Source organism: Dromiciops gliroides, chromosome 1 (genome assembly GCF_019393635.1).
Source record: "Dromiciops gliroides isolate mDroGli1 chromosome 1, mDroGli1.pri, whole genome shotgun sequence".
In the NCBI taxonomy this organism is placed as follows: Eukaryota; Metazoa; Chordata; class Mammalia; order Microbiotheria; family Microbiotheriidae; genus Dromiciops; species Dromiciops gliroides.
In genome coordinates, this window is record NC_057861.1 from 314,527,831 (window position 1) to 314,555,807 (window position 27,977).

At 39.7% G+C, this 27,977-nt stretch overlaps 1 protein-coding gene across 1 annotated transcript in view; it reads left to right on the plus strand.

Annotated features, from left to right (window-relative positions):
* The first annotated feature begins 24,183 nt into the window (after positions 1 to 24,183).
* Positions 24,184 to 27,977, plus strand: part of CFAP53 (cilia and flagella associated protein 53) — a 40,234-nt gene continuing 36,440 nt past the window's right edge. The window contains exon 1 of the mRNA XM_043977790.1: positions 24,184 to 24,284. Coding sequence (XP_043833725.1) covers positions 24,228 to 24,284 — 57 coding nt within the window. The 5' untranslated portion in view covers positions 24,184 to 24,227. The remainder of the gene's footprint in view (positions 24,285 to 27,977) is intronic.

Consider the following 27,977-nt stretch of genomic DNA (forward strand, 5'->3'; position numbering starts at 1 on the left):
TAGACAATTTTGTTCCTTTCTGGCACTCTCTCATTCTTCTCGTGTCAACTAATACACAGCTCACCACAACAAATGACTCCCCTACAATGCTCTAACACTGTACCAAAAGTGGTCTCCACGTCCACCTTACCTCACCATACTCCAGCAGCTTGCTTAATACCTGATGTTCCTGTGCTGAGCACTTGCTATCACTCATATTCCAAGCTACAGGTCTGCTTGGGGAGAGGGAGGAGGAGAAAACTGCCCCCACAGACATTATAGGGATCTCAGAATCTTGCTATTCAGATATAATCCATCATCAACAATCAATCAGTCTACAAGCTTGGTACACATCACTTCACCTACTCTACAATCCATCCAAGCTAGCTTTTCCGGCTGTTCCTCACACATGATCTTGTCTGTCCTTTGCACAGGCTGTCCCCACTTGCCTTCAAGGTGCTGTCTTCTCACTGCCACTTCTCAAAATTCTTCCTTTAAAGTTCAACTCAATCTCCAGCTCCTACCTGAAGCCTATTCTGATCCCCCTTGCTTCTGGTGTCCAAGCCCATAGAACAATTGTTTCATATTTAATTTGGGAAAAATTGTGTACTTAGAGAAATGCATACATATTGTTTCTCCTGTAGGATGTAAGTTCCTCCAGCATAGGGACTGTTTTGTTTTTATTTCCGAATCCACAGTGCCTGGCATCAAGTAGGTACTTGATAAGTACTTGTTAATTAATTGATTGATTGATTGATTGATCCTCAGACTTTGCCATCCAGAGTTGTAGAGAGAATTTTCCTGTGCACACAAAAGAGCTCCTCATCTCTCTCAGTTCCACAGTGTTTTAATCTCCTGACAACCAGAAAGTCATAGTACAAATAATTGATGATAATGATGACACTTTAATACTAACTTTGGAACCAGAAATGTGGTTTTGAATCTTGGCTCCTGTGAATTATTTAATAATGATAAAGGGAGGGGGAAGAGTGAGAGTACCTATTAGCATCCTTACTCTAGTTTAACCATTGCCTGATCCTGTCAAATAATAAGGTCCAACAACTATCAGTCATTAAATATTCATCTCCAAGGGTTTTGTGTTCTGCTCAAAACCAGGAAGGGCACTGAGTAACACCAAGATCTCTCTCTAGCTCTTAGGGAGCTGGCTACCTCCTTCCCCTTTCATGACCCTTTTTGTGCATAAGAATGCTCAGTCTGTGGATTTATCCCATTGGATTCTTGGTTCAGTGCCTCCCCTCCCCTCTACTAGAGAACCACTCCATTCCTCTTCCCATCCTTGCTGTGTTCCGGTAGGGTTTACTCCCAAAGACATGGTAGATTTGTACACACCTCTTCTACCATCACAATAGGAAAAGGAATAAAAAGCACACACATCCAAACCCTCAGCTGACTAGGCTCCCCACAACATTCTTTGCTAAAGCAAACTATCATCCCCATGGTTTGACAGTCAAGTTAAAACAGGGGTCTCAAGAAACAGTTTTGATATTCAGACTCCAACCTCTCCTTCCTGTTGCCGCTCTTGCTGCTGCAATGCAGATAAGGCATTGTCTCTTCCCACAATTCGGGCCAGTTTTTGCTGTAGCTGTCTTTCTGTACCTCCTCAGCTCCAGCTAGGCGGGGTGCTACAGGTCTTTGCTCCTGTTGCTTCGTTGTGGCCACACCTTCCACTTCTACACACTACATTTACCTTGCTTGTTTTTAAGGGCATGCCAGGACTATTAAAATGTTAGTGCCATAAAGCATCCGGAGGAGATAAAAAGCATGATGACTCCTAAAGAAAGTTATCTTATTTGGGCCTGTCCTTTCTCAATGAAAATCCCAAATGGTCTAGCTCACTCTCAGCAACATTTCTCCCAAGTCCATCCTAACCTCACCAGCTTTTTGACTCTTCCTATCATCCATCTGGCTCTAAAGTTTTATGGGTGGGGCCAATCTACAGCCATGACAAAACTAGCAGCATAAAAAAATTCAGATCAATTTCTCTACTACTATTTTTTGGGGGCAGGGCAATGAGGGTTAAGTGATTTGCCCAGGGTCACACAGCTAGTGTCAAATGTCTGAGGGTGGATTTGAACTCAGGTCCTCCTGAATTCAGGGCCAGTGCTTTATCCACTGTACCACCTAGCTGCCCCCAATTTCTCTACTACTATTGAGGGTACTACCATCTGCTAATCACCCAGGCTCACAGCCTGCACATTATCCTCTAGGTTTTACTCCCCCTCATTCCCCACATCCACTCTGTTGTCAAGGACTGTCAATTCTACCTTTATAGAAACTCTAGAAATGCCTTTTTCTCTCTTCTGACATTGTCACTACACTCCTAGATTATTTGCCATAATCTTCTGTTTGGTCTCCTTGCCTTAAATCTCCCTCTCCCCCTTCCAGTCCATCTTCCACTTAGCTATCAAATTGAGTTTCCTAAAGCTCGGGTCTCACCATGTCATCCCCCTTTAAGAAAATAATTTCAGTGGCTCCCTATTACCTCCAGGATTAAAAATACAATCCTCTGTTTGACTTCTAAAGTCCTTCATACATTTCTAGTGTTCTTATACCTCATTCCTCTTCATGTACTCTGTGATCCAGTGACACTACCCTCCTTTCTTGCTATTCCTCACACAAGGCACTCCATCTGCAACTCTGTTCATTTTTACTGGGATCTTCTCCCTCCTCACCTCTGCCTCTTAGTTTTCAAGGCTTCCTTCAAGTCTCAACTGAAACCCTGTCTTTTGTAAGACTTTCCCAATCCTTCTTAATGTTAATAACTTAGTAACATTCTTCTGAGATTATCTCCAATTTATTATATATATAATATATATGTATATATGTATGTACACACATATACATATACACACATAAATACATAGACATATGTATATATCCCTTATATAGAATACACACATATAGATAAATCCAATAATCAAGAGGTATTATATGTAACATATATATATACTATATGTGTATATGTAATCATTTACATCATATATAAGTATATCTTGTTTGCATATAGTTGATTGAATGTTATCTACCCGTTTTGATTTGAAATCAGGACTAGTTTTTGCCCTTCTTTGTATCCTCAGCACTTGGTACATTGCTTAATAAATGCGGACTGACTTGACTCATCAGGGACTAAGCCTGATTCTTAATAGATTATCTCCTATTTGGTATTCTCCCTTCCCTGCCTCCGTCCCACTCACCTCCAAGCTGTGTCCTAGATACTTCATATCTCCTATGCTGACCTGGGGTTAAGTAACTTCTCAGCAGTCAGACTTCTAAGGCTTACTATTCCTATTCACAAATCACCATTTGAAAAGTAATTTTCTCCAGACATGTTTGTGTTTCTCTGGTTCACTTAGACTGTAATAAGACTTCCTTAGATTATGTAGTTAGTAAAAATATCAGCTGTCAGTTTAGACAGCTCTTTCACTTTTTCTACTTAAGGTAAAAGGGTAACTATTGGAATTCATCCAATTCCTTAGTAAATGTGTTGTGCTGTTGTATGGCCCAAAGCCATTCAATTAAACTTAAAGAGCATTTTTTAAAGGACCACCCATGTTACAGATAGGGAAAGCCAGGTGGTACAGTGGATAGAGCACCAGGCCTGGAGTCAGGAACATCTGAGTTCAAATGTGGCCTCTGACACTAGCTGTGTGACCCTGGGTGGATCACTTAACCCCATTTGCCTCAGTTCCTTCTCTGTAAAATGGGGACACACTGGAGAAGGAAATGGAGAGCCACTCTAGTATCTTTGCCAAGAAAACTGAATTGACAAAGTCCATGGGATCACATAAAGTCAGATAAAACTAAACAAGTAAACAAGAACAACATGTTATAGATACCAGGGATACAAAGGCAAAAACAGAACAATCCTTGTCCTCACCTAGCTTACATTCTTTTTTTTATGGTTGAATCTGTATTAATAATCCACAGTTCTTTTTTTCTGGATGTTGAGAACATTTTCTATCAAGAAGTTCTTTGAAATTGTTTTGGATTGTTGCATTGCAAAAAAGAGCCAAGTCATCATACAATGTTGCTGTTACTATGTACAATGTTCTCCTGATTCTGCTCCTCTCAGTCAGCATCAGTTCATGTAAGTCCTTCCAGGTTTATCTGAACTCCTCCTATTCATCATTACTTTTCGCATTGATATTTTAAAACTTTGTGTTCTAAATTTTCTTCTTCCCTCCCTCCTCATCCCTCCCTATGAAATCCATTAATTCAATATAAGTCATACATGTGCAGTTATGTAAAATATCTTCTCATTAGTCAGGTTGTGAAAGAAAATAGACAAAATACCTTTAGAAAGAGTAGCTAACAGGGGCAGCTAGGTGGCACAGTGGATAAAGTGCTGGCCCTGGATTCAGGAAGACCTGAGTTCAAATCTGGCCTCAGACACTTCACACTTACTAGCTATGTGACCCTGGGCAAGTCACTTAACCCCCACTGCTTCATTTACTCCCCCACTCCTTCCCCATCTTTGCCTCCACTCCATAAGCTTTTTCTTGTTTCTTTTATGTTAGCTACTTTTTTCCCCAGTCCACTTCTCCCTTTCCCTTTCTTTTAGTGCATTCCTCTTACTCCTTAACTTTATTTTTTTTTGGGGGGGGGACGGGGCAATAGGGGTTAAGTGACTTGGCCAGGGTCACACAGCTAGTAAGTGTCAAGTGTCTGAGGCCGGATTTGAACTCAGGTCCTCCTGAATCCAGGGCCGGTGCTTTATCCACTGTGCCACCTAGCTGCCCTCCTTAACTTTATTTTAAAGCTATCATCAAGGGTCAGCTAGGTGACACAATGAACAAAGCACCAGCCCTGGACCCAGAAGGCCCCAAGTCCAGATCTAACCTCAGACATAAGCTACCCCACCCTGCCTGCCCCATAAAAGACAAGGATAAACAAAAAATAAATGCTTTACAGATATCAGCCCTTAATATTCAATTCATACCTGTGCCCTCTAAGTATATTCCTTTCAGCTGCCCTAATACTGAGAAAGTTCTTACGAGTGAGAAGCATGATCTTCCCATGTAGGAATATAAACAGTTTAATCTTTTCATATCCCTCATGATTTCTTTTTCCTGTTTACCTTTTTATGCTTCTCTAAGGTTTTGTATTTGAACATCAAATTTTCTATTCAGTTCAGGTCTTTTCATCATGAATGCCTAAAAGTCCTCTTTTTCACTGAAGACAAATTTTTCCCCTGAAAGATTATACTCAGTTTTGCTGGGTAGGTGATTTTTGACTGTAGTCCCAGTTCCTTTATCCTCTGCAATGTCATATTCCATGCCCTCCAGTCCTTCAATATAGATGCTGCTAGATCTTGTGTTATCTTTACTGTAGCTCCACAGTATTTTAATTCCTTTTTTCTAGCTGCTTGTAATATTTTCTCCTTGACCTGGGATCTCTGGAATTTGACTATAATATCCCTGGAAGTTTTCCTTTTGGGATCTCTTTCAGGAGGTGATCAATTTCTATTTTACCTTCTGTTTCTAGAATATCAGGGCAAGTTTTCCCTGTGTAAACAATTGGAATGATGCCACCTGCTGTATAGTTACTGTAGGAAAGCTCCGTCATGAGAAGAAGGCATCTGAGGGCAAGCCATGTGGCTTTCCTTGGCATCAGGAAGTGACATTTGCTCGTGGGTACTGTCAATCAAGGATACCATCCAATTAGCTGGCCAAGGAAAACCACATGGCTTGCCCTCAGACGCCTTCTTCTCATGGTGGAGCTTTCCTACAGTAACCCTCTAACAGGTGGCAGCATTCCAATCCTTACACCTGACAATTTCTTGGAAGATGATGTCTAAACTCTTTTTTTGATCATGGTTTTCAGGTAGTCCAATGATTTTAAAATTATCTCTCCTGTATCTATTTTCCAGGTCAGTTGTTTATCCAAGGAGATATTTCATATTGCCCTCTATTTTCTTGGATTTGCTTTACTGTGTCTTGGTTTCTCATAAAGTCACTAGCTTCCACTTGTTCAATCCTAATTCTTAGGCAATGATTTTCTTCAGAGGGCTTTTGTGTCTCCTTTTCCATTTGGCTTTTCAAGCTGTTGACTTTTTTCTCATGACTCTCCTGCATTGCTCTCATTTCTCCTTCCATTCTTTCTTCCACCTCTCTAAATCTTCATTCTATCTCTCCTACTTTCTCTTCAAAGTCTTTTTTAAGGGGACAGCTAGGTGGTGCAGTGCATAAAGCACCGGTCCTGGATTCCGGAGTACCTGAGTTCAAATCTGGCCTCAGACACTTGACACTTACTAGCTGTGTGACTAGCAAGTCACTTAACCCCAATTGCCCTACAAAAACCAACCAAACAAACAAAAAAACACAACAAAGTTGCTTTTGAGCATTTGAATGGCCTGAGACCAATTCATATTTTTCTTGGGAGCTTTGGATGTTGGATCTTTGACGTTGTTATTATCTTCTTCTGAGGGTGTATTCTGGTCTATCTTTCCCCCAAAGAAGCTCTCTATTGTCCGCTGCTTTCTCTGCTTACTCATCTCAACCTGGAAACAGATGTCTGATTGAAATCTGATTCTCTGTGGTCAGAAGTTTGCTGTGCCTGTGCCCCTCCCCCACTGGGCCCCTACCACTCGATTCAGCCCACTGGTTCATAAGCAGGACACTTCACCCCAACTCCAGCAGAGATCACAGCCACTTCACCCTAACCAACTGCTGAACCCCCTCATCAGACCACGAGCTGAGCCTCAGAAGAAGCCGCTGGCTCTGAAGACTCTGAGGCCCTAGAGGTGCAATCTGTTCCTGGCTGGGTCCTTTCTTAGCCCAATCAACAGGTGATCCCAGTTGCCATTTTTGGCTGGAAAATAGTCTCACCCTGTTCTTATGTGAGTTAGGCTGCTCCGGGGATTGTCTTATGGGCATTATTTTGGAGTGTGTGGATGGGCTTATAGGCAACTTGGGGGATTCACAGCCTTTCCTCAGCTAGCTTGGCTCTTCCCCTTCCTAGCTTACATTCTAGTGGGAGAAAATAGCAGGTATTCAGAGCCTCTCTTCCGCCTTCTTGGCTCCACCCTGAATAGCAGGTATTCAGACAAGGAAATACAAAATATATACAAAGTTAACACAAAAGGTAATTTCTGGGAGTGTTTTAGAGCACTAGCAACTGCAGGGCTCAGGAAAGGCCTCATGCAGGAGATGGCCCTTAAGTTGAGCCTGGAACAGACTTTGGTATCCTCAGAGGCAGAGGTGAGGAAGGAGAGGACAACAGGCAACTTAATCTACTTATAATTTATTTTTTAAGAATGTTTTTATTTTATTTTTTCAATCACATGTAAAAAGTTTTCATTTTCATTTTTGAAAAGAATTTTTGAGTTCCAAATTCCTTTTCTTCCAACCACTCCCTCCTCCTTAAGAAGGCAAGCACTTTGATATAGATTATACATGGGCAGTCATGCAGAACATATTTCCATGTTAACCAGGTTGCAAAAGGGAACATAGCACACCCCCCCAAAAAAAAAACCCCAAGAAAAATAAAATGAAAAATCTACTTATAATTTATAAGTTTTAATTCCAAAAAATGGACTTAAGTCTAGGGCTTGGCACATAAGTACTCAAGTGAACCAATAAAAATGTGCTTTAGAGTTTGGAATAACTGATGATGACTACTTAGTACCTCTATTTGGTTCCTAAATAGGGCATCTCACTCTTCCTGTTGGGTCTTCCACATTTTCATAGCCTCTCAGCTCTGCAATGGGGTAGAGCTGCCCTTGAGAGCACCTTGAGAGGAAGAGGGGCTGAATCCTGAGGCATGGCTACCAGCATACTGTAGGGGACCACTAAATGTTATCATCAAATTACTGCCATCTGCTCCTCTGTCCAGGAATCATCCCTCATGGCTAGCAAACATCCATTACCTCTTATTCTCCTGATCCTAGTGATACTGAATCTTCGGATATCAAAAAATAAGCCACTCCCCTCCCTAACCTCTATTTCCCATTCTATCATCCACATTTCCCCAACCCAGCCCTCCAATGGCCCTATCGAACTTGGCTATCAGTCAGGGAACCTCCATTCTCCTAGTTATCAGACTCCTAATTTTAGTGTCATCCAAGATTTAGACTCACCTCACATAACCAATCCGCTGCAAAGTCCTTATGGTTTCCACCTTCACAACATCTCTCATACATGTTCCCTTCTCTCTACTCACACAGCCACCACCTTGGCAGTAAGCTCATCACTTCACACAAAAGCCTTCTGGTTGGTCTCTCTGCTTCAAGTCTCTCCTCATTCTAATCCAGGGAAGAGGGGTCATACTCTTTATCTTGGTCTCCTTAGGGATGGCCATGCCTTTAATCTTGCGATCACTTCTAAGCATTCTATTTCCTTGATCAGGGACTGACATGCTTCTCTCTCCTCTCTCCTCTCTCTCTCTCTCTCTCTCTCTCTCTCTCTCTCTCTCTCTCTCTCTCTCATTTGGGTTCAGTGACTTACCACCCAAGGTCACACAGTTAGTAAGTGTCTGAGGCTGAATTTGAACTAGGGTCCTCCTGACTCAAAGGCCACCTAGCACCACCTAGCAGCACCCATTCTCTTGTCTTTATCATGATCTCCTCTATCCCATTTCTCCCAAGGCTTTATTCATCCTAAACCTGTTCTATATCCTCAAGAGGACTTCCAATACCTCTATTCTTCAGGCTTCACTTTCCTCCTTTCTTATTTACAACCTTTTAGTTGACTCAAACCTACACTCTCCTTTACTCTCCAATCCTTTATTGCTTTGACCCATCATCACTAATTACCCTGCCAAATCCCAACTCAAAGAAAACCCACAAAACAACACTTCAATAACCTTCATATCATCATTGCTGTGCCACTTCTTTCCACACCTATACCTTAATCCTCAGTGCATGGATAATAGCATAACCCAACAAGGTCTATCTATAGACCAGGTTTTTTGAGACACAGGATCAAAAAGACTGTTGTTATTATTTTAATGGGATCAGAGACATTGGAAGACTATCTTGGAAGGACAGAACAATCTATGGACTGAACTTTTTTTTTTTTTTTTGGTGAGGCAATTGGGGTTAAGTGACTTGCCCAGGGTCACACAGCTAGTAAGTGTCAAGTGTCTGAGGCTGGATTTGAACTCCTGAATCCAGGGCCAGTGCTCTATCCACTGCATCACCTAGCTGCCCCTTAAACTGAACTATTAATATGCTCATTGCATTCAGGAGGATTTTGAGGTTTCAGGAGGAACCTCAATTAGAGAAAAATAATTTCATATTTTTGAGGTGATAGTCAAGGTAGAGATGCAAGAGTCAGACACAAACACATAGCCTTGAACTGGAGACTAAAAGGACAGAAGACAAGGCTTGGAGGAGTAGATTAGAGTTGATACCAGGTAGAAAAGCAATCGACAGTGGTGACAGTGAGTGGAATTCCAGTCAGCAGCTGCTTTTTTTTCTTTCCTTGAAAGATTATCTTAGCTTCAAATCCCAAGGCATATTCTCTACCTTATTTACTTATTTTCCTTGTGTCTCTTTGTGCAGCTAGGTGGCACAATGGGCCTGGAGTCAGGAAGACCTGAGTTCAAATCTAGCCTCAGACACTTAGTAGCTGTGTGACCCTGGGCAAGTCACTTAACCATGTTGGCCTCAGTTTCCTCATCTGTAAAATGAGCTGGAGAAGGAAATGGCAAACCACTCCAGGATCTTTTCCAAGAAATGAGGTCATGAAGAGTCAGATGTGACTGAAACAATGGAACAAAAATGAATTTTATGACTATTAATGGTGACTTTGTACAAGTCTTGGGAGAAAAGAGTTCTATGATTTTACATTGACATAGGGGACATTCTGGTTAGAGGGAAAGAATTTTCTGAGATTTAGGTCATTCATGAGGACATATTTCAGTAAATATCATACTACCCACTAAATTGCTTTTGAAACTGAAGAAACAAAGGACTATCATTACAGGCCAGTAGCATTGAGAGAGGTATAGGGTGATTGGAGTTGTCTGTGAGGGTACCTTGGATCACATGTGCATAGCCAACCAAGTGTTAACTCTTTCTCATAATCACAGAAAAAGGACTTCAGAGTTAGGGAGGTCATCCAACCTCTAGTCCAACCTGTATGTGAGAGGAATCCCCAGTGTAATATACCCAACAAATGGCCATTCACTCTCTGTTGGTTGACCTCCAGGGAGGGGGAACTCACTGTGGGTGATTTCATTTTTGGATCACTCTCATTGTTAGAAAGTTCTTCCCAATATCTAGCCTAAATTTGTTTTTGTTGTTGTTTGGTGTTTTTCATTTATTTATTTATTTATTTACTTACTTACTTACTTACTTACTTATTTATTTACTTATGTATTTATGTGTTTATTTGTTTATTTATTAATCTATCTATCTATCTATCTATCTATCTATTTATTTATTTATTTTAACTTGCACTGAATTTTCCTGATTTTGCCTTCTGGGACTGAACCAAACAAATCTAATAATCTTCTATGTGACAGCCCTTCAAATACGTGGACACAATGATCCTCCCCACCCCGAGTTTTCCTTTTTCCACACTATACATTTCTTTCTTTTTTTTTTTTTTAGTGAGGCAATTGGGGTTAAGTGACTTGCCTAGGGTCACACAGCTAGTAAGTGTTAAGTGTCTGAGGCCGGATTTGAACTCAGGTACTCCTGACTCCAGGGCCGGTGCTCTATCCACTGTGCCATCTAGCTGCCCCACACTATACATTTCTAATTGCTTTAATTCTCATAATAGCTAGGGTGTATGGAGTGCTTTAGGGTTTTCAAAGTGTTATTTATATGTGTTATCTCATTTGATCATCACAACAAACCTGGGAGTTAGGTGTTATTATTATCCCCATTTTACAGATGTGCAAACTGAGGCCAAGAGAAGGTAAATGACTTGCCCAGAGTTATTCAGTTTTAAATATCTCAGACCAGATTTGAACTCTGACTTTCCTGAATCTAAATTCAGGATTTTATCCACCTAGCTGCCTCTAAGACATAGACTCAAGGCCCTGTGTTGTCCTGGATGCCCACCTCTGGACACTCTACAGCTTACCAATGTCCTTCTTAAACTGTTTGGTTCTAGGGACTGAATTCAGTACTCCATATGTGCCCTGACCATTTTGATGGGGGACCCAGGCCAGCCATGCTTCACTCCCCAGATGTTCCATCATCCCTTAACTGCTTTCTTCCTCTACCCTAAGGCAATCTTGTCCTATTGGTGACTTCCCCCAGAATATCTATTTCAAGGGAGTATCTAGACAAGAGGGTGGCTAGGTGGCGCCATAGTGCATATGGACTGGATCTGGATCTTTCTGAGTTAAAATCCAGCCTCAGACACTTCCTAGCTGTGTGATCCTGGGTAAATCACTTAACCTTGTATGTTTCAATTTTTTTCATCTATAAAATGAGCTGGAAAAGGAAATGGCAAACCACTGCAGTATCTCTGCCAAGAAAACCCCAAATGGGGTCACAAAGAGTCAGACATGACTGAACAATTAGACAAGTTTGCCACCCTGCCCCTATAAAGATATTCCCCCCTTCCCCTTATTCCTTCCTCCTTTTTAAATTTTTTTTTTAATTTCCCTCCTTTTTTCAAAGTTTCCTTTTATTTGTTGCCTTCCCTTATTAGAATGTAAACTCCTTGAGGGTAGGAACTATCATTCTTTTTGCTTGAATTTGTATCTCAGTGCTTAGTACAGTGCCTGGCACATAGTAAGCACTTAATTTAATATCAATTAATTAATTAACCCTGAAAAGTCCAACACCACACCACCCCAGCAGAAGAGTGATTCGACCCAACAGAGGAGCAGCCCAGCACCTAGAGAAATGATCTGACCTGACTGTTGAGCAGCCAGCCAAACCCAGTAGTAGAACATCCAGCCCAGCAGCAGAGGCCTCCAGTACAGTCATAGGGAAGACCAGGGAAGATGCCAAGCCCAGTGGTCTATCCTCTAGCCAAGAGGAGACTTGGTCAGGTTTGTGGGCAACAAGGAAGGAAAGGCAGATAAACTCAGAAAGAGATTAATCAGCTGGAGAAAATGGGGGGAGATGGTACATGAAAGGTTGACCTTGGTGAACAGAATGGTCTCCTCTTTATCAGAGACTGGAGAGAAGAAGGGGTGATGGGAGATGATGTCAAGGGGGGTTGCAATCCAGAAGGCAAAAGAGGGAAATGATGGTAAATAGCTGCTATTTTCTTACTTAAAGTATGAGACAAGGTCCTCAGCTGAGAGGGTGGGGTGAGAGAGAGAGTATGAAAGGTTTGAGGAGAAGAGAGGAGAGGAGAGAAGTTTAGTGCTCAGCCTCTGAGCACTGGGATAGCCAATTAGGGAAAAGAAAAAAAGATTGATATGCTGTGTAGTGGGGACCCAGATGATTGTTTTTGTTTTTCTATCCCTGAATCTATCCCAGCGCCTGGCACATAGTAGGCATTTAATAAGTACTTACTGAGTGAGTAAATTGAATACTCTGACCTCAGATCCTTCCACTGCTACAGTGGGGGAAAAAATTGGCTCTGGAGTCAGAAGAACTCTAATCCTGCCTCTGTCCCTTACTACCTTTGTGATCTTGGGCAAGTCATTTAATCTCTCTGGGCCTCAGTTTCCTCATCTGTAAAATGAGGAAGTTGGACTTCATTATCTCTAGGTCCTTTCTAGCTTTCCTTGATCCTATGAGCATGTACCATATTGCCTTCAGCATCAGTAATAATGTTAATAGTTAGTATTTATATAGTTTGCAAAGCACTTTATATGTGTGTGTATATATGTATATTTATATATTTAATGTATATTTAATCTTCACAATATATATTTATCTTTAATTATATAATATATAAATATTGTATTAAATATATTATCTTATTTATATATTTAATAAATTAAATATATTAATAAATTAAATAATTCAAGAAATTAAATAATTAAATTATATCTGGAAGTATATTATCTAATAATATGTGTGTATATATGTATATTTATATATTTAATATATATTTAATTTTCACAATAACCTTATAATATATTAACTCCATTTTGCAGAAGAAGAAACTGAGGTTCAGAGAGGTGACCAAGGGTCACAAAACTATTAAACTATTAAATATCTTTGACAAGATTCAAACTCAGTCCTGATTAAATCCAGAGCTCTGTCTAGTACAACACCTAATTGCCTATGTCTAGCTTTATGATGAAAGGTGAATTTTTGTTTCTATTGGGGCCCTGCCTCAGGCTCACAGCATTGTGGAAAAATAAGTCTTTTCCTATTCCTCTTCTCCACTATACATTCCTGTTACATGTCTAGATACAAGAAAGTGAAAAAGGAATTTGACTTGTACTGTGATTTTTTGCTCAGGGTTCTACTTTACTACATGGCCACTAGATGGTAGGCTAGCATCATTTTCTTTGGGAGTACTACCAAAACCCAACATGCAGAGTTCCTCTAGGTGTACCCATTGAGTCAAGGATCTCTGCTGTTTATAAACCAAACCCTTTATATTTTATTTTGCTTTTAGAAATTGATGAATCCCCTTCCCTCATACCAACTGAGATTAAAGTATTCCAACCTTCCTTTACTTACCAAAACAAGTTAAGAGAGACAGTGTGGGATGGAGAGTGGAAAGTATACAGCTAGGGTTCCCCAAACTGTAGAAATATGAATACTGTGGTCATATAGTTTCAAATTTGCATTATTTGAAATTGTAATTATGCACATTTTAATTATGGTTTCTAGTCTAATGGAAATATGCCATGGGAGTTTGAATAAAGTGACTATTTCATAGGATTCATACTGTACGTGGGAGTACTTGGGTTCAAACAGGTCTGCTACTTAATAAGTATTTGACCTTGGATAAGTAACTTCCTTCTTCTTAGAATCAATTTTCTAAACTGTTAAATGGGCATCTGGGGTGGGAGGGTGTCTTCATATGTACTGGATGACCTTCAGGTACCTTCTGACTCTAAATCTATAATCCTATAACCCCCAAGGGACAGTAGGTGATGCAGGGATAGAACTCCAGGCTTGGAGTTGGGAAGATTCATCTTCTTGAGTCCAAATCTGGTCTCAGACAATTACTAGCTGTGTGACCCTGGGCAAGTCACTTAATCCTATTTGCCTCAGTTTCTTCATCTATAAAATGAGCTGGAGAAGGAAATAGAAAACCACTTCAGTATCTCTGCCAAGAAAATGCCAAATGGGGTTATGCAGAGTTGGACATGACTGAAACAATGGGATAACAGCAATGACCCAAAGATATGAAGTTGTATACCATTTAAGAATCCTCTCAAAAGAATAACTTTTAATAGCCTTCTTCAGCTATTTTATGAAGATTTACTAGAACTATTGCAAAGTATTGTGATTGAACAAAGCTGAACAAATTGAACTGCCTTTCTTTCCTGTGAGAGATAGAGGTGAGAAAATCAAACCTGCAAACACACTCTGAGTGTTGTAATGGGTAATCACTGCTGATCTCAGCAGGCTACTGAAAGAGGTGAAACCTAAATAAATAAATAGATCGTTGATCACTAGGCTTATTGTTTGCTGAGTATAATTTTATTTGGTGTAAGGCCAAATTCTGCTTTAAAAGTTTTCCTCTAACAAGGTGTCTCCCATGTTCAAATACTTAGATAGATCTATGATCTCATCTATTTGTATGTTTCTTCCAAGGATACAGATAGCATTGATCCCTGCCCGTCTATCCTGCTGGACTCCCATTCATATCTTCCATTAAGTGTCCCCAGGGGATCTACCTGACCTGCAGGAGGTCTTCCTAACTTTCTCTTGAGCTGTTTTGCTTTCATCTCTCAGCCTTAACAAGGCTGACCAACTCATCTTCCCCATCTCGTGTATATTTCCCTCATGTTGTTTACTCTTCTTTTTCAGAGATCCTTGTTGGTTATAGGCTGTAGCCTGCTCACACAAAGCATATGTTTCTCTATTTTTGTTTTTCAATTTTCACTTCTTCAGAGAATCCCATGCCTCACAGTCATATAGCAACATTGGCATAATATGGATATTAACAAGATGCAACTTTGTTTCTTGAAGTTTAGGGCTTAAGTTTAAAGGCACTTTGGAATTTACTGAAGGCAATCTAACCCCCTCTCTTCATCTTAATTCCATCCCAACTCATTGTCCAATTACACCATTTTGCTCTACAGATATATACTAATAGACAATAAAAATATATTTCGTCCATGCACTGCATGGTATGATCTGGGGAATGGGCATTCTTCAACCACTTGGTCTTTCCTGTGTGAACAGTCAGGCCAGAATATTTTGAGTGGTTACAGATCTCTTTTGGGGAGATTCTTTGATATTCTGGGACTTAATACAACTGGCACAATGTTATCAACAAAAAGATCATCCTGAGAAGTTTATTATCCACAAGGAATCCCTCTTCAACTTAAACTCTCAATGGATCTCACCTATGAAAGGGCATAGATGGACAGTGGCAAACATATTTAGTGAACATATATCTACCTCTTTTATATTTCACTGGATATTTATGATCAAAGAGAGTTGTTGAATAAGGTTATTTGTTGTTTTATCTTTCACTGAGTCCTGAATGATTTTAATAAATGGTTAGGAGACACTTTCTTGAAAGTGAGCTTTTAAGACAACCTTTTGTTCTATTGAATAAAATGCTCTTTCATAATCAATAAGCAAGTATAGTGAGGGGCAGCTAGGTGGCGCAGTGGATAGAGCACTGGCCCTGGAGTCAGGAGTATCTGAGTTCAAATCTGGCCTCAGACACTTAACACTTACTAGCTGTGTGACCCTGGGCAAGTCACTTAACCCCCATTGCCTCACTTAAATAAATAAACAAACAAACAAACAAACAAATAAATGAATGAATGAATGAATGAATAAGCAAGTATAGTGGAATTTTGTATTCTCTACATCTTTCGATCAAATGATGAAATGGTAAAGATGAGTGCCATTACAGGATATGGATTGTGAAAGGCTGCCTCTTCCCTACTAATACCTTCATGTGTATGGAGTCTCAAAAAAAATTTCATAAATGGGAAAATAGGATCCCAAAGAGATTAAAGAAAAAGGAAGAGGACCTATATGTACAAAAATATTTGTTGAAACTCTTTTGTAATGGCAAAGAAATGAAAACCAAGGGGTATCAACCAACTGGGGATTGGCTGGCCAAATTATGAGATATATATATATATGTATATATATATATACATTGTATGTATTATATATATATGAATGTAATTTAATATTGTTATACTGTAAGAAATTATGAGATTGTTTCAAAGAAACTTGGGGAAGATATTGTGAACTGATACAGTGAAGTGAGCAGAACCAGGAGAACAATATACACAATAACGACAATAGAAGCAACAGCAACTTTGACCAGTGTTATCAATGAAATGACCAACAGCAATTCCAGAATGCCATTAAAAAGCACCCAGTGCTCCTCCTGGCAGAGAAGACAGTGATGGAATCAAAATAGAGAATGAGACACATTCTATGACATGGCTTGTGTGTGTGTATGTATATGTATATGTATATGTATATGTATATGTATATGTATATGTATATGTATATGTATGTGTGTGTGTGTATTTTGTGGGGCGAAGAAAGGTTAAGTGACTTGCCCAGGGTCACACAGCTAGTAAGTGTCAAATGTCTGAGGTCTGATTTGAACTCAGGTTCTCCTGAATCCAGGGCAGGTGCTTTATCCACTGCGCCACCTAGCTGCCCTCTGCCTGTGTATATTTCTTAAGAAAGTTTTTTTCTTTTTCTTTTTCTTTTTCCAAAGAGGGAGGTGAAAGGAATAGAAGAGCTATGGATAATATTCCCAATATACCTTCCCAAAAGAGAGAACTGAATAAAAGGAAGATTAGAATCACAGACAAATAGAGGATATTTTTGAAAGTTATATGTTGAAGTTGTTACATACTTAAAAATAAAAGCAAGCCCTACACATATTCACAATTTCATGTAAAATAAAAAGAAAGTAGGCATATATTGTAGATATTCTCTCATCTTAAAATATTCATGAGGTACATGCTTTTATGCCCTTTATATATCCCATGAATAATGTTAAAATTAAACAAGATTCCATAAAAAATCCAACAATAGAGATAACAATTCAATAACCCTCTGGTGATTAATACAACAATCACAATAACAACAATTGACATTTATGCAGTACTTTAAGGTTTGGAAAGTGCCATGCATGATCTCATTTGAGCCTCATAACAGCCTTTTGAATTAGAGACTACAGGTGTGCGGGCCAAAATTTGATATACGGAGCGCTATTTGGGTGACTCACCTTAATATTGGGGTCCTGGAAATAATGAAAGTTCACCCTCCCCTTTGAACTGCCCTTTTTTGATATTTCTCCCAGGCCAATAAGAAAGGAGCCTTACAGCTTTAATTCACAGAAGGATCAGATTTTATTACTTGGGAATTAATTAAACAACAAAGGTAAAACTAATAAAAATCAAAGATAAGGAAATAGGAAAATAGAAATACAGATAAATACTCTTAACTCTAAACTTAACCTATGCAATCCCCAGACTGTTTTCAATTAAGCTAGTTCAAAGGAATTTAGGGTTTTCTGTAATTAACTCACCAAAGCCTGGACAGTCTACAACTGCCCTCACCTGCCAGGAAAACAGTCACCCGAGACAGAGAGCTCGCACCACCACCACAAGGGGAGAAGTCCGAGAGATCGCGTACAGGAAAAGACCTAGTGTTCCGGAAGAACCCTCCGCCTCCCTTCAGGGAGTGTTCAATCTTTCCTCCCCCAAAAGGGGAGGTCCTTCAAAAACTGCCTATGGAGAGTTCTCCTGACCTAAGTAGCATATGTAACTTCAGAGTGGGCCATGTGTGGCCCCTCCAAATGAGTCAGCTAAAAACTGCAATATTAATCTTTACCACAAATAATTTTTACCACACAGGTAATATCACCATTTTACAAATGAATCTCAAAAACCAGTTAAGAGACTTGAAAAATTATAATCAATTGTTTACACTTCCAGCCATCCTTGTAGATTTAAGAGCTGAGGTAGAAATCTTGTTATGCACAAGTCAATATACGCATCTCTTTTCCCCAACCAATCCCACAGCACCTCAATTTCCTAACACAGAGTTTCTATTATTCACAGCCTTCTCCTGTACTTTGAAAATAAATCCAGAGTTCTTAAGTAAACCTGGACAAGTCACTAAACAAATTCACAGAAACTTGCGAGATGTGGTTTTCAGCAGATACTAATCCCCACCTAGAATGTGCTTTGTATCTGGGTAGCAGGGGGGCCCACATGTGAGAGGCACCCTGGGTGCTACATATCAATTAAACTCAATTTAACAAGCCTATGTTAAGCATTTCATTTGTGCCAGGAACTGTGGCAGGTGCTGAGGATAAAAATACAAAAATGAGGCATTCTATGTCTACAAGGAGCTTAAATTTTACTGAATGTTAATTCACTTAATATTATCCTCATTTGACATATGAAGAAAAAGGCTAAACATAGTTAAGTGCCACTTCCCCCCCAACAATAACTAAGCTTTGATAGAGCTACACCATGATTAGACCCCCAAAGAGATCAAAGAAAGGGAGAAAGGATCTATAGCTACATAAATATTTACAGCAGCTCTTTTCCTAGAAGCACCAAATGAGAAACAAAAGGGTTGCCCACCTGTTGGAGGATGGCTAAGCACATTTCATTTTATGAATGTAACAGATTATTATTATGGAATAAGAAATGGCAAAATGGACAATTTCAGAGGAAACTGGGAAGATCTCTCTGAACTGATGCAGAATCACATGAGCAGAAGCAGGATAACAATTTGTACAGTTACAACATATAGAGAAAAGAAAATTGGAAAGACTGTCTCCTTGATCAATGTATGGATAATCCACGGGTCCAGAGGACTTAGATGAAACACAACAGCCACCAAGGAAGTGACCAATAGAAGATGCAGAAGGAAACATACATTTTTTGGACATGGCCAATTTGATAATTGGTTCTGCTGAATTAAACATAGTTCTTATGTATTTTATTTTTCTGTTTTTTAAAAATTGTTCAACTGGGGAGAGGCAATGGGAGGGACAGATAATAAATGCTTGCAAACATATATTTAAAAGACATGATTAAAAGCAAACATATATTTAAAAGACATGATTAAAAAGCAATAGACCAACTCTAAATCCTATGAAAATGAATGTTGAATCTTACACCTTATACTAAAATAAGGTCAAAATGGATACACGATTTAGACATAAGAGGTGATACCATAGGTAAATTAGGAGAGAAAGAAATAGTCTACCTATCAGATCTTTGGAAAGGAAAACAGTTTTTGACCAAACAAGAGATAGAGTATATTATAAAATGCAAAGTGGATGATTTTGATTACATTAAATTAAAAAAATTTTGTACAAACAGAAGCAATGCATCCAAAATTAGAAGGGAGGCAGAAAGCTGGGAAACAATTTTTGAGGCCAGTACTTCTGAGAAAGGCCTCATCTCTAAAATATATAGGGAACTAAATCAAATTTATAAGAACCCAAGTCATTCCCCAATTGAGAAATGGTCAAAGGATATGAACAGGCAGTTTTCTGATGAAGAAAACCAAAGCTATGTATTCCCATATGAAAAAATGCATTAAATCTCTAATGATTAGAGAGATGCAAATAAAAACAACTCTGAGGTACCACCTGACACCTATCAGATTGGCTAAAATGACAAAAAAGGAAAATAATAAATGTTGGAGAAGCTGTGGGAAAATTGGAACACTAATGCATTGTTGGTGGAGCTGTGAACTGATCCAACCATTCTGGAGAGCAATTTGGAATTATGCCCAAAGGGCGATAAAACTGTGCATACCCTTTAACCCAGCAATACCACTTTTGGGTCTTTTTCCCAAAGAGATCATGGAAGGGGGAAAGGGACCCACATGTACAAAAATATTTATAGCTGCTCTTTACGTGGTAGCAAGGAATTGGAAGTTGAGGGGGTGCCCATCAATTGGGGAATGGCTGGACAAGTTGTGGTATATGAATACAATGGAATACTATTGTGCTATAAGAAACGATGAGCAGGAGGAGTTCAGAGAAACCTGGAGGGTCTTGCATGGGCTGATGATGAGTGAGATGAGCAGAACCAGAAGAACATTGTACACAGTATCATCAACATCGAGTGTTGATCTACTGTGATGGACTATATTCTTCTCACCAATGCAATGGCACAGAAGAGTTCCAGGGAACTCGTGATGGAAGAGGATCTCCAAATCCAGGAAAAAAAAAAAGAACTGCGGAGTATAGATGCTAAATGAACCATACTATTTCTTTTGTTTTTGATGCTGTTGGTTTTTTTCTGTTTTGAGGTTTTCCATCATTGCTCTGATTTTTTTTCTCTTATAACATGACTAATGCAGAAACAGGATTAATGTTATTATGTGTGTGTATGTGTGTGTGTGTGTGTATATATATATATATATATATATATATAGCCTATATCAGATTACCTGCTGTCTAGGGGAGGTGAGAGGGAGGGGAGGGAGGGAGAAAAATCTGAAATTGTAAAGCTTGTATAAACAAAGGTTGAGAACTATCTTTACATGTAATGGAAAAAAAATAAAATACTTTATTAATGTAAAAAAAAAGAAAATGAATGTTGAAAACTACCCTTACACGTAACTGGAAAAAAATAAAATAAATATTTGTTATTGGGGAAAAGAAGCAATAGACCGAGGGGCAGCTAGGTGGCGCAGTGGATAAAGCACCGGCCTTGGAGTCAGGAGGACCTGAGTTCAAATTCGGCTTCAGACACTTGACACTAGCTGTGTGACCCTGGGTAAGTCACTTAACCTTCATTGCCCTGAAAAAACAAAAACCAACAATATCAAAAAAAACCTAAAACAATAGAACGGGGATTTGAACAGTGATCTTTTCATTATACTATTTAGATTACTGTCTTTTGTGGTTAGACAATCCTTTATCAGAGTCCTACTAGGTTCAATTACATAGTTATCTCATTTATAACATGGGGACATCTGCTTTGCCTACCTCACAGAGATATTATTAAGTTCAAATGAGATAATGAGCATTAAAGTGCTTTGAAAATTGTTAGATGCTAAAGAGAAATAAGGTAATACAGTTATTACCATGGATATTTAATAAGTAAAATTATTAGTGATGCATGCTATTTATACATAAGAAGCAAGTAGTTCATCAAACAACTATAATTAGTATGACAGTTGCATAGGCAAATCACGTTTCTACAGATACTTCTTTTGTTGCATTGCTAATTTTTCATTATCTGCCAATTGTGAATTGGCCATTTTCCCTGATACTATGCACATTTTAATCTTCATGACACCCAAACATGGCAAAGGATAAAGGATAAAGATTCTGGATCCACACACCTAAGGACTGTCATAGGTCAGGATTGAAACTGACCAATATCTCCCTTTACGTCCTAACAGGGATAGTCAGGACTCAGCCTAAGAGTCTCAGGAGTAGCAATTCTTCTAGGCCAGTCGCCTCAGACATCATCCTGGGGTGCAGTGGGATGCAGCCTAGCAATTGCTTCTGCAGGTGCCACAATCACAGCTACTGAAGGCCCAGAAAAGAAAGCTTTTGTCACCAAAGTCCTTGGCATGGCACCATCAAATGGTTCAAGATCAGAACCTGATGTGATCTTATCAGTGGAAACGAAATTTAAAAAGAGGTATCACCCTCTGCTTTGCTGCTGCACTCTAAGTCCCTTACATTGAGCTAAAATCTTCCATATGTGCTGTCTCCTCCATTAGAGTGTGAGTTCCTTGAAAGCATGGACCATCTTTTCTATTTGTATGTTTTACACATAGTTAAGTGCTTACTAAATGCTTCATTCATTCATTGAAGTTCCCATACTTCCTTTGGTACCCATACACATTGAAAGGGCCCTGCTGCTCCTTCTATCATCTCTCTCTCTCTCTCTCTCTCTCTCTCTATCTATCTATCTATCTATCTATCAGGAGGGATAGAGACCAGAGCCCAAGTGGAAGCTTTTAACAGAATCTTGGAGCTGGAAGAATGCTTACAGAAAGCATCTAGTCCAATACCTTGATTTTAGAAAGGAGAAAACTTAGGGCCAGGAAGGTCAAGTGAACTGCCCAAAGTAAAACTAGCTTCCTTGGTCTCACCAGGTTAGTGTTCTGAGAGTTCAGAGTTTGTGTGGTATAGTGTTGTGTAGTTAGCTAGCACTAGAGTTAAGGGTTAGGGAGATCTAGGTTTGAATCCTGGCCTTAGTATTTATAAAACATGTGGCCTTTGTCTTTTCCCCTATCTGGGTCTTAGTCTCCTTATCTATATAATGAGAGGCTTGGATTAAATGGCAGCTAAGTGGCACAGTGGATAGAGCATTGGGCTTGGAATCAGGAAGCCCCATCTCTGTGAGTTCAAATCTAGCCTCAGAAGCTTACTAGCTGTGTGACCCTGGGCAAGTCATTTAACCCTGTTGGCCTCAGTTTCCTTATCTGTAAAATGAGTAAAAAGAAGGAAATGACAAACCATTGCAGTATCTTTGCTAAGGAAACCCCAAAAAAGATCATGAAGAGTTGAATAGGACTGAATATTAAGGTCCTTTCTGTGCCTATTAATGAATGCCACAGAAAATTGTTTCCTGCCACCCTTTCATAAACATTTAGATGAACATTATTCAGAACAACAAACACTAAGTTTTTCTTTGTGATTGGAAACCCAAACCTGTGTGTATATACGTATATGTGTATAGTTTGGGATGAACATGTATATATATAATTGCATGCAATTTTCCCCAAAACATAAATACTCACATATATGTATGTTGTGTATACACATACATGTGTGGGTGTTCAGGGGAGGAAATTGCATATATTTGTATTTGGAGGAAATTGTGTGTGTGTGTGTGTGTGTGTGCTCATGTTGGGGAGAAATTGCATACAACCAACTAGTGCTTCATATCAATTACAGGTCTTGAATACCTGAGTTCAAATCTTACCTCAGACACTAGCTGTGTAATCCTGGGCAAGTTACTTAACTCCAATTTCCTTAAACATCCAGAGCCATTTCCAGCTGTCCTGATATGTTGTTTTTGTTGTTTGTCCTTCGTTCTTTTTTTTTTTTAATTTTTATTTATTTAAGTGAGACAATTGGGGTTAAGTGACTTGCCCAGGGTCACACAGCTAGTAAGTGTTAAGTGTCTGAGGCCGGATTTGAACTCAGGTACTCCTGACTCCAGGGCCAGTGCTCTATCCACTTCACCATCTAGCTGCCCCGTCCTTCGTTCTTGAAGAGGATCATGACACGAGAAGGTGATGTTATGATTTGCTGTGAATTGGATTTAAGTGAGGGAAGGCTGTGAAAAGTCACCAACCTTACCCTCTCCTCCACCACCAAAAACAATGGATAGAGCGCTGGTCCTGCAGTCAAGAGAACCTGAGTTCAAATCTCACTTCAGACACTTACTAGGTGTTTGACCCTGAGTAAGTCACTTAATTGCAATTGTTTCCTACAACAGGGGCCCATCTCCAGTCATTCTGATAATATATCTTGCCACTGGACCGAGATGGCTCTGGAGGAGAGAGTCTGGTGAATTTGCACAGCTCCCCGCCCCTGACTTAAATCCAATTTAGTTCAAAGTCATGACATCACCCTGATGCCATGGTTCTGTTCGAGAACGAAGTACAAACAACAATATCATAAATAGCAGCATAAACTGGCATGATGATTAAGACCCCGTTTTCACCTCATGTTTAAATTTTTAGTCCTGTGCAGCAATAAATCCTAGAATAAAAATAAATAATCCCAACGCCCTCCACCCCCCTCTTGCAGTAATGTTCATAGGAGCTTTTAACTATGACCAGCATGGGGTTGGGGTATAAGAACTGGAGAGGGGTGGGGAGCTTCCCCTCCCTGGCTGGGACAGCGTCCAGTGTTTTTACAAAAGGGAAGCCCTACTGCAGGACCCGTGCCCGCCGAAGTCCCGGGGCGCCTAGAACCCAACGTACTGGGGACCCGTGTCTGGCATCTAGGTCTAGGTCGGTGCAACCTGTACAGGCTGCCACGTTCAAGTCAGCGCGTTCTGTTGCCATGGTGACCGGGAGGTAATTTCCGTCTGTTCTCTTTCTCTCTCGACCCCTCCCCCACCCCAATCCTCTAGCTCTGGACTCACCATAGCAACCGTCCGTAGCGTTCCGGAAGTGGGACTCAGGGCTCGCCTCGGAGAGCAGAGCTGGGCGGCTGCGGGGAGGCTGGCTGCACGCAACTATGGAGAGAGTTTTGCAGCGAGAGGTGAAGGGCGCGACGCCAGGTGTAGTGGCGATGGTGAGTATGGGGCTGGTGGACCCTGGAACCGTTCAGTGACAGCTCCATTTTACAGATCGGGGGGCTATCACACAACTAATAAATGGCAGTGCCCCGAATGGATCCCCGGGTCTCCTGACTCCTAGGGCCAGTGCAACTGCCACGGGGTCACCCTGCCACCTAAAGTATTAGGAAACTTTTAGGTCGCTAGAGTGCTGGATGTGGAAACAGAAATCCTACCCCAGACTCTTGTGCGAGGCACTTAACCTCTCTCACTCTCAGTTTCTTCATCTCTAAAATGGAGATAATAGCACCTATTTTTTTGTTGTTGTTTTTTTTTTTGTTTTGTTTTTTTTGTGAGGCAATTGGGGTTAAATGACTTGCCCAGTGTCACACAGCCAGTAAGTGTTGAGTGTCTGAGGCCGGATTTGAACTCAGGTCCTCCTGAATCCAGGGCCGGTGCTCTATCCACTGCGCCACCTAGCTGCCCCAATAGCATCTATTTCAAAGGTAATATCCCTTCCCCCCCCTCCTTTTTTTGCATCTTTGCCAATCTGATGGGTGTGAGGTGGAAACTCAAAGTTGTTTTAATTTCCAGTTCCTTTTTTATTAGTGTTTTTTGAAGCATTTTCCTCCCAAATGACTATTGCTATTTTGCAGTTCTTTTAAGATTGATTTTGTTCGATTTCAGTTTTGTTTATCTCATCTTTGATTTTCAGTATTTTTATCTTTGTTATTGGTTGGGGTTTTAATTTTTTTTTTTAATTTCTGGGAGGGGGGGGTGTTGTTGTTTTGTAGCAGACCCAATTCATTGATCAAGAATAATTCTAGCAAAACTACTTGGAGGAGATTGACCAGCAAGTTGGAAAGACATTCTTTTTTTTTTTTTTTTTTTTTTTTGTTAAGGGACAGTGTTTAATATCTGGAGCTAGAGGAAATAAATGATCAGGTTCTTGCACAGTCAACATGGTATAGTAAAAAGAGAAAAGGATTTGAACTAAAATGCTGCCTTTGTTTGCTTGCTACTTGTTTGACTTGAAACAAGTCTCTTGAGCTCTCTGGGACTTAGTTATTATTTTTTTGATCTACAATGAAAGGATTGGACTATGGCTGGTGAGGTCCCTACCTATTCCAAATTTATACCCTGTGATCCTCCATATAGTCAGAAACCCATCAATTGTGATTAATTTGTCAATCCAACCATGTAGTTTAGTGACTTACAAACCAAGAAGGTGCCAAGGTCTTAGGTAGAGAACCAAAAGATAGCGGAAACATTCCTCCTAGCACCCATTCTGAAGAAGAATGTCAATGCGGTTTGCGGCCATTCTAAAGTTTGAGAGTGTGGTCAGAAATATGTGTATTGCTTGTATAGAGACAGAATTAAAACTACCAAATGAACTGTCATAGCATTGTACCCACTTATATAATTCTAGCTCAAATATTGGCAAATGCTTAATAAATGTAAATGTTTAATGTTAGTTTATTTTGTGAGTCAATGGTAAACTTCCAGATTTGTACCTAGCGCCTTTGGAACTATTCTTATCATTCACAGCAGCCACCTACCGAGGGAAAATTATACTACTTGCGTTCATAGCAACTATTAGTAGTAACAGACTTGGAGGTTCCTTTCTAGGGCATTTAGAATCATAAGATTTTAGAACTAGAAGGAGCCCTGTTTAGAAACATTTGATCTGCATAATTCCTCACCATAACTCCAAAGGAGAAATTATGCCAGTAAGTTATACTCTGATTACTTTTTTATATGGTATTATTATTATTATTATTATTATCAAGAAATCTCCATGTGTGTATCATCTATGTAAGACAAATTCTAGTTTTGGATAGTGTATGGTGATGTAATATCACAAGAACATACATTTTTAATGACTAATAAGTAATAATGAAGAAAATATTTGGATAATAAAGGATTTGTCATGTCTCCAGCACTGTCAAATCAATCAGTCAATAAGTATTTATTAAGTTTCTAGTATGTGCCTGGTACTGTTAGGTTCTGGGGATATGTGTATAAAAAATAAGACAGTTTCTGCTTGCAGTGAGTTTATATTCTAATAGGGCAGAGAACACATACACAGAAAAATACATAATAGCATAGATATAAGCTTGGAGCCTCTGGGTGGCACAGTGGATAGAGTGTAAGGCCTCGAGTCAAGAAGACCTGAGTTCAAATCCAGGCTCAGATGCTCACTGGTTGTATAATCCTGGGCAAGTTTCTTAACTCTGTTTGCCTCAGTTTCCTCATCTGTAAAATGAGCTGGAGAAGGAAATGGCAAACCACTTCAGTATCTTTGCCAAGAAAACCCCAAATGGAGTAACAAGAATCAGACATGACTAAAATGATTGAAAAACAATAAGATATAAACTTAATAAATACAAATATGTACAGAATAGTTAGATACTACAGTACTAACAGTTGTCCAGGGAGTTTTATAAGATGGCGCCTGATCTACATCTTAAAGGGAGAGAGGGACTCAGTGAGACAGAAGTAAAGAGAGAATGGATTCTAGACATGGAGATGGAAAATGTAGTACAATGTATTAGGAATAGAGAGAAAGATTGTGACTAGATTGCAAAATTTGGGTTGGGGAGTAGTGACCAATAAGTTTGTAAAGATAGGTTGGGACCAGGTGGTGAAGGGCTTTTAAAAGTTGAATTGGGGAGTCTATAGTGCATCCTAGAGGCAAAGGAAGCCACAGGATTTAGTTGAATAGAGGGAATTCTATGCTTATCTCTGTGCTTAAGAAAAATTACTTTAGTGATCATATGGAGAATGGATTAGAAGCAAGAGGTGAAAAGGGCTGACTAGCCCTCCTCTGAGTATATTTCCTACCACATCAGAAGTTATACAATAAATATGGCACTTTATCTTAAAAAATGCTCCAAGTTTGCTTGTGAAAGTGGACACAGGAAGAGTTGTAGTTAGTGAGTTATTGTGAAGTGGTGGAAGGACAGTTATCTGAAATCAGACAGAGCTTTAACAGAAGAACGCAGGATGAATGTAGCTCATTGTCTTCTTGTCTCTTGAAGGTTGAAATTGCCCATAAGCAAAATGAAATTCCTGTAATTTATCAATTGTGTTAGAACAGATTTGTATTTTCAAAGCAAATGTTCCAGCAGAAATGACTCTTTCGGTTCACTTAGAAGGTATTTTTCCATGCAGGGAAGACAAACCCCTAGGTTGTTAACAGTTTCAGTAGTTTAATAGAATACTAATCTTATCAGTGGGGCAGCTAGGTGACACAGTGGATAGAGCCTGAGGCCTGACATCAGGAACACTCAACTTCCTGAGTTCAGATCTGGCCTCAGATAATTACTAACTGGGTAACCTTGGTCAAGTCACTTAACCCTCTTTGCCTCAGTTTCCTCATCTGTCAAATGAGCTGGAGAAGGAAATGGCAAACCACTCCAGTAGCTCTGCTGAGAAAACCCCAAATGTAATCATGAATAGTCCAGCACAACGGAAAGTACTCAACAACAACAAGTGGACAAGCTGATCAATATGAGTAATCAACAATGCAGATTAAAACCTCTCTCTGCCCTCTCATTCTTGTCCATGTCTTCCATAAACCCTCACAGAAGAACAACCCTATATGACAGGAGGCTTTCTTTAGTTCTCTTGATGTTGCTAGGATTCTTTTCCAGTCATATATCCTTCAAGCAAAAAGCAGTTATTATACATTTCTAATTATATCCTCT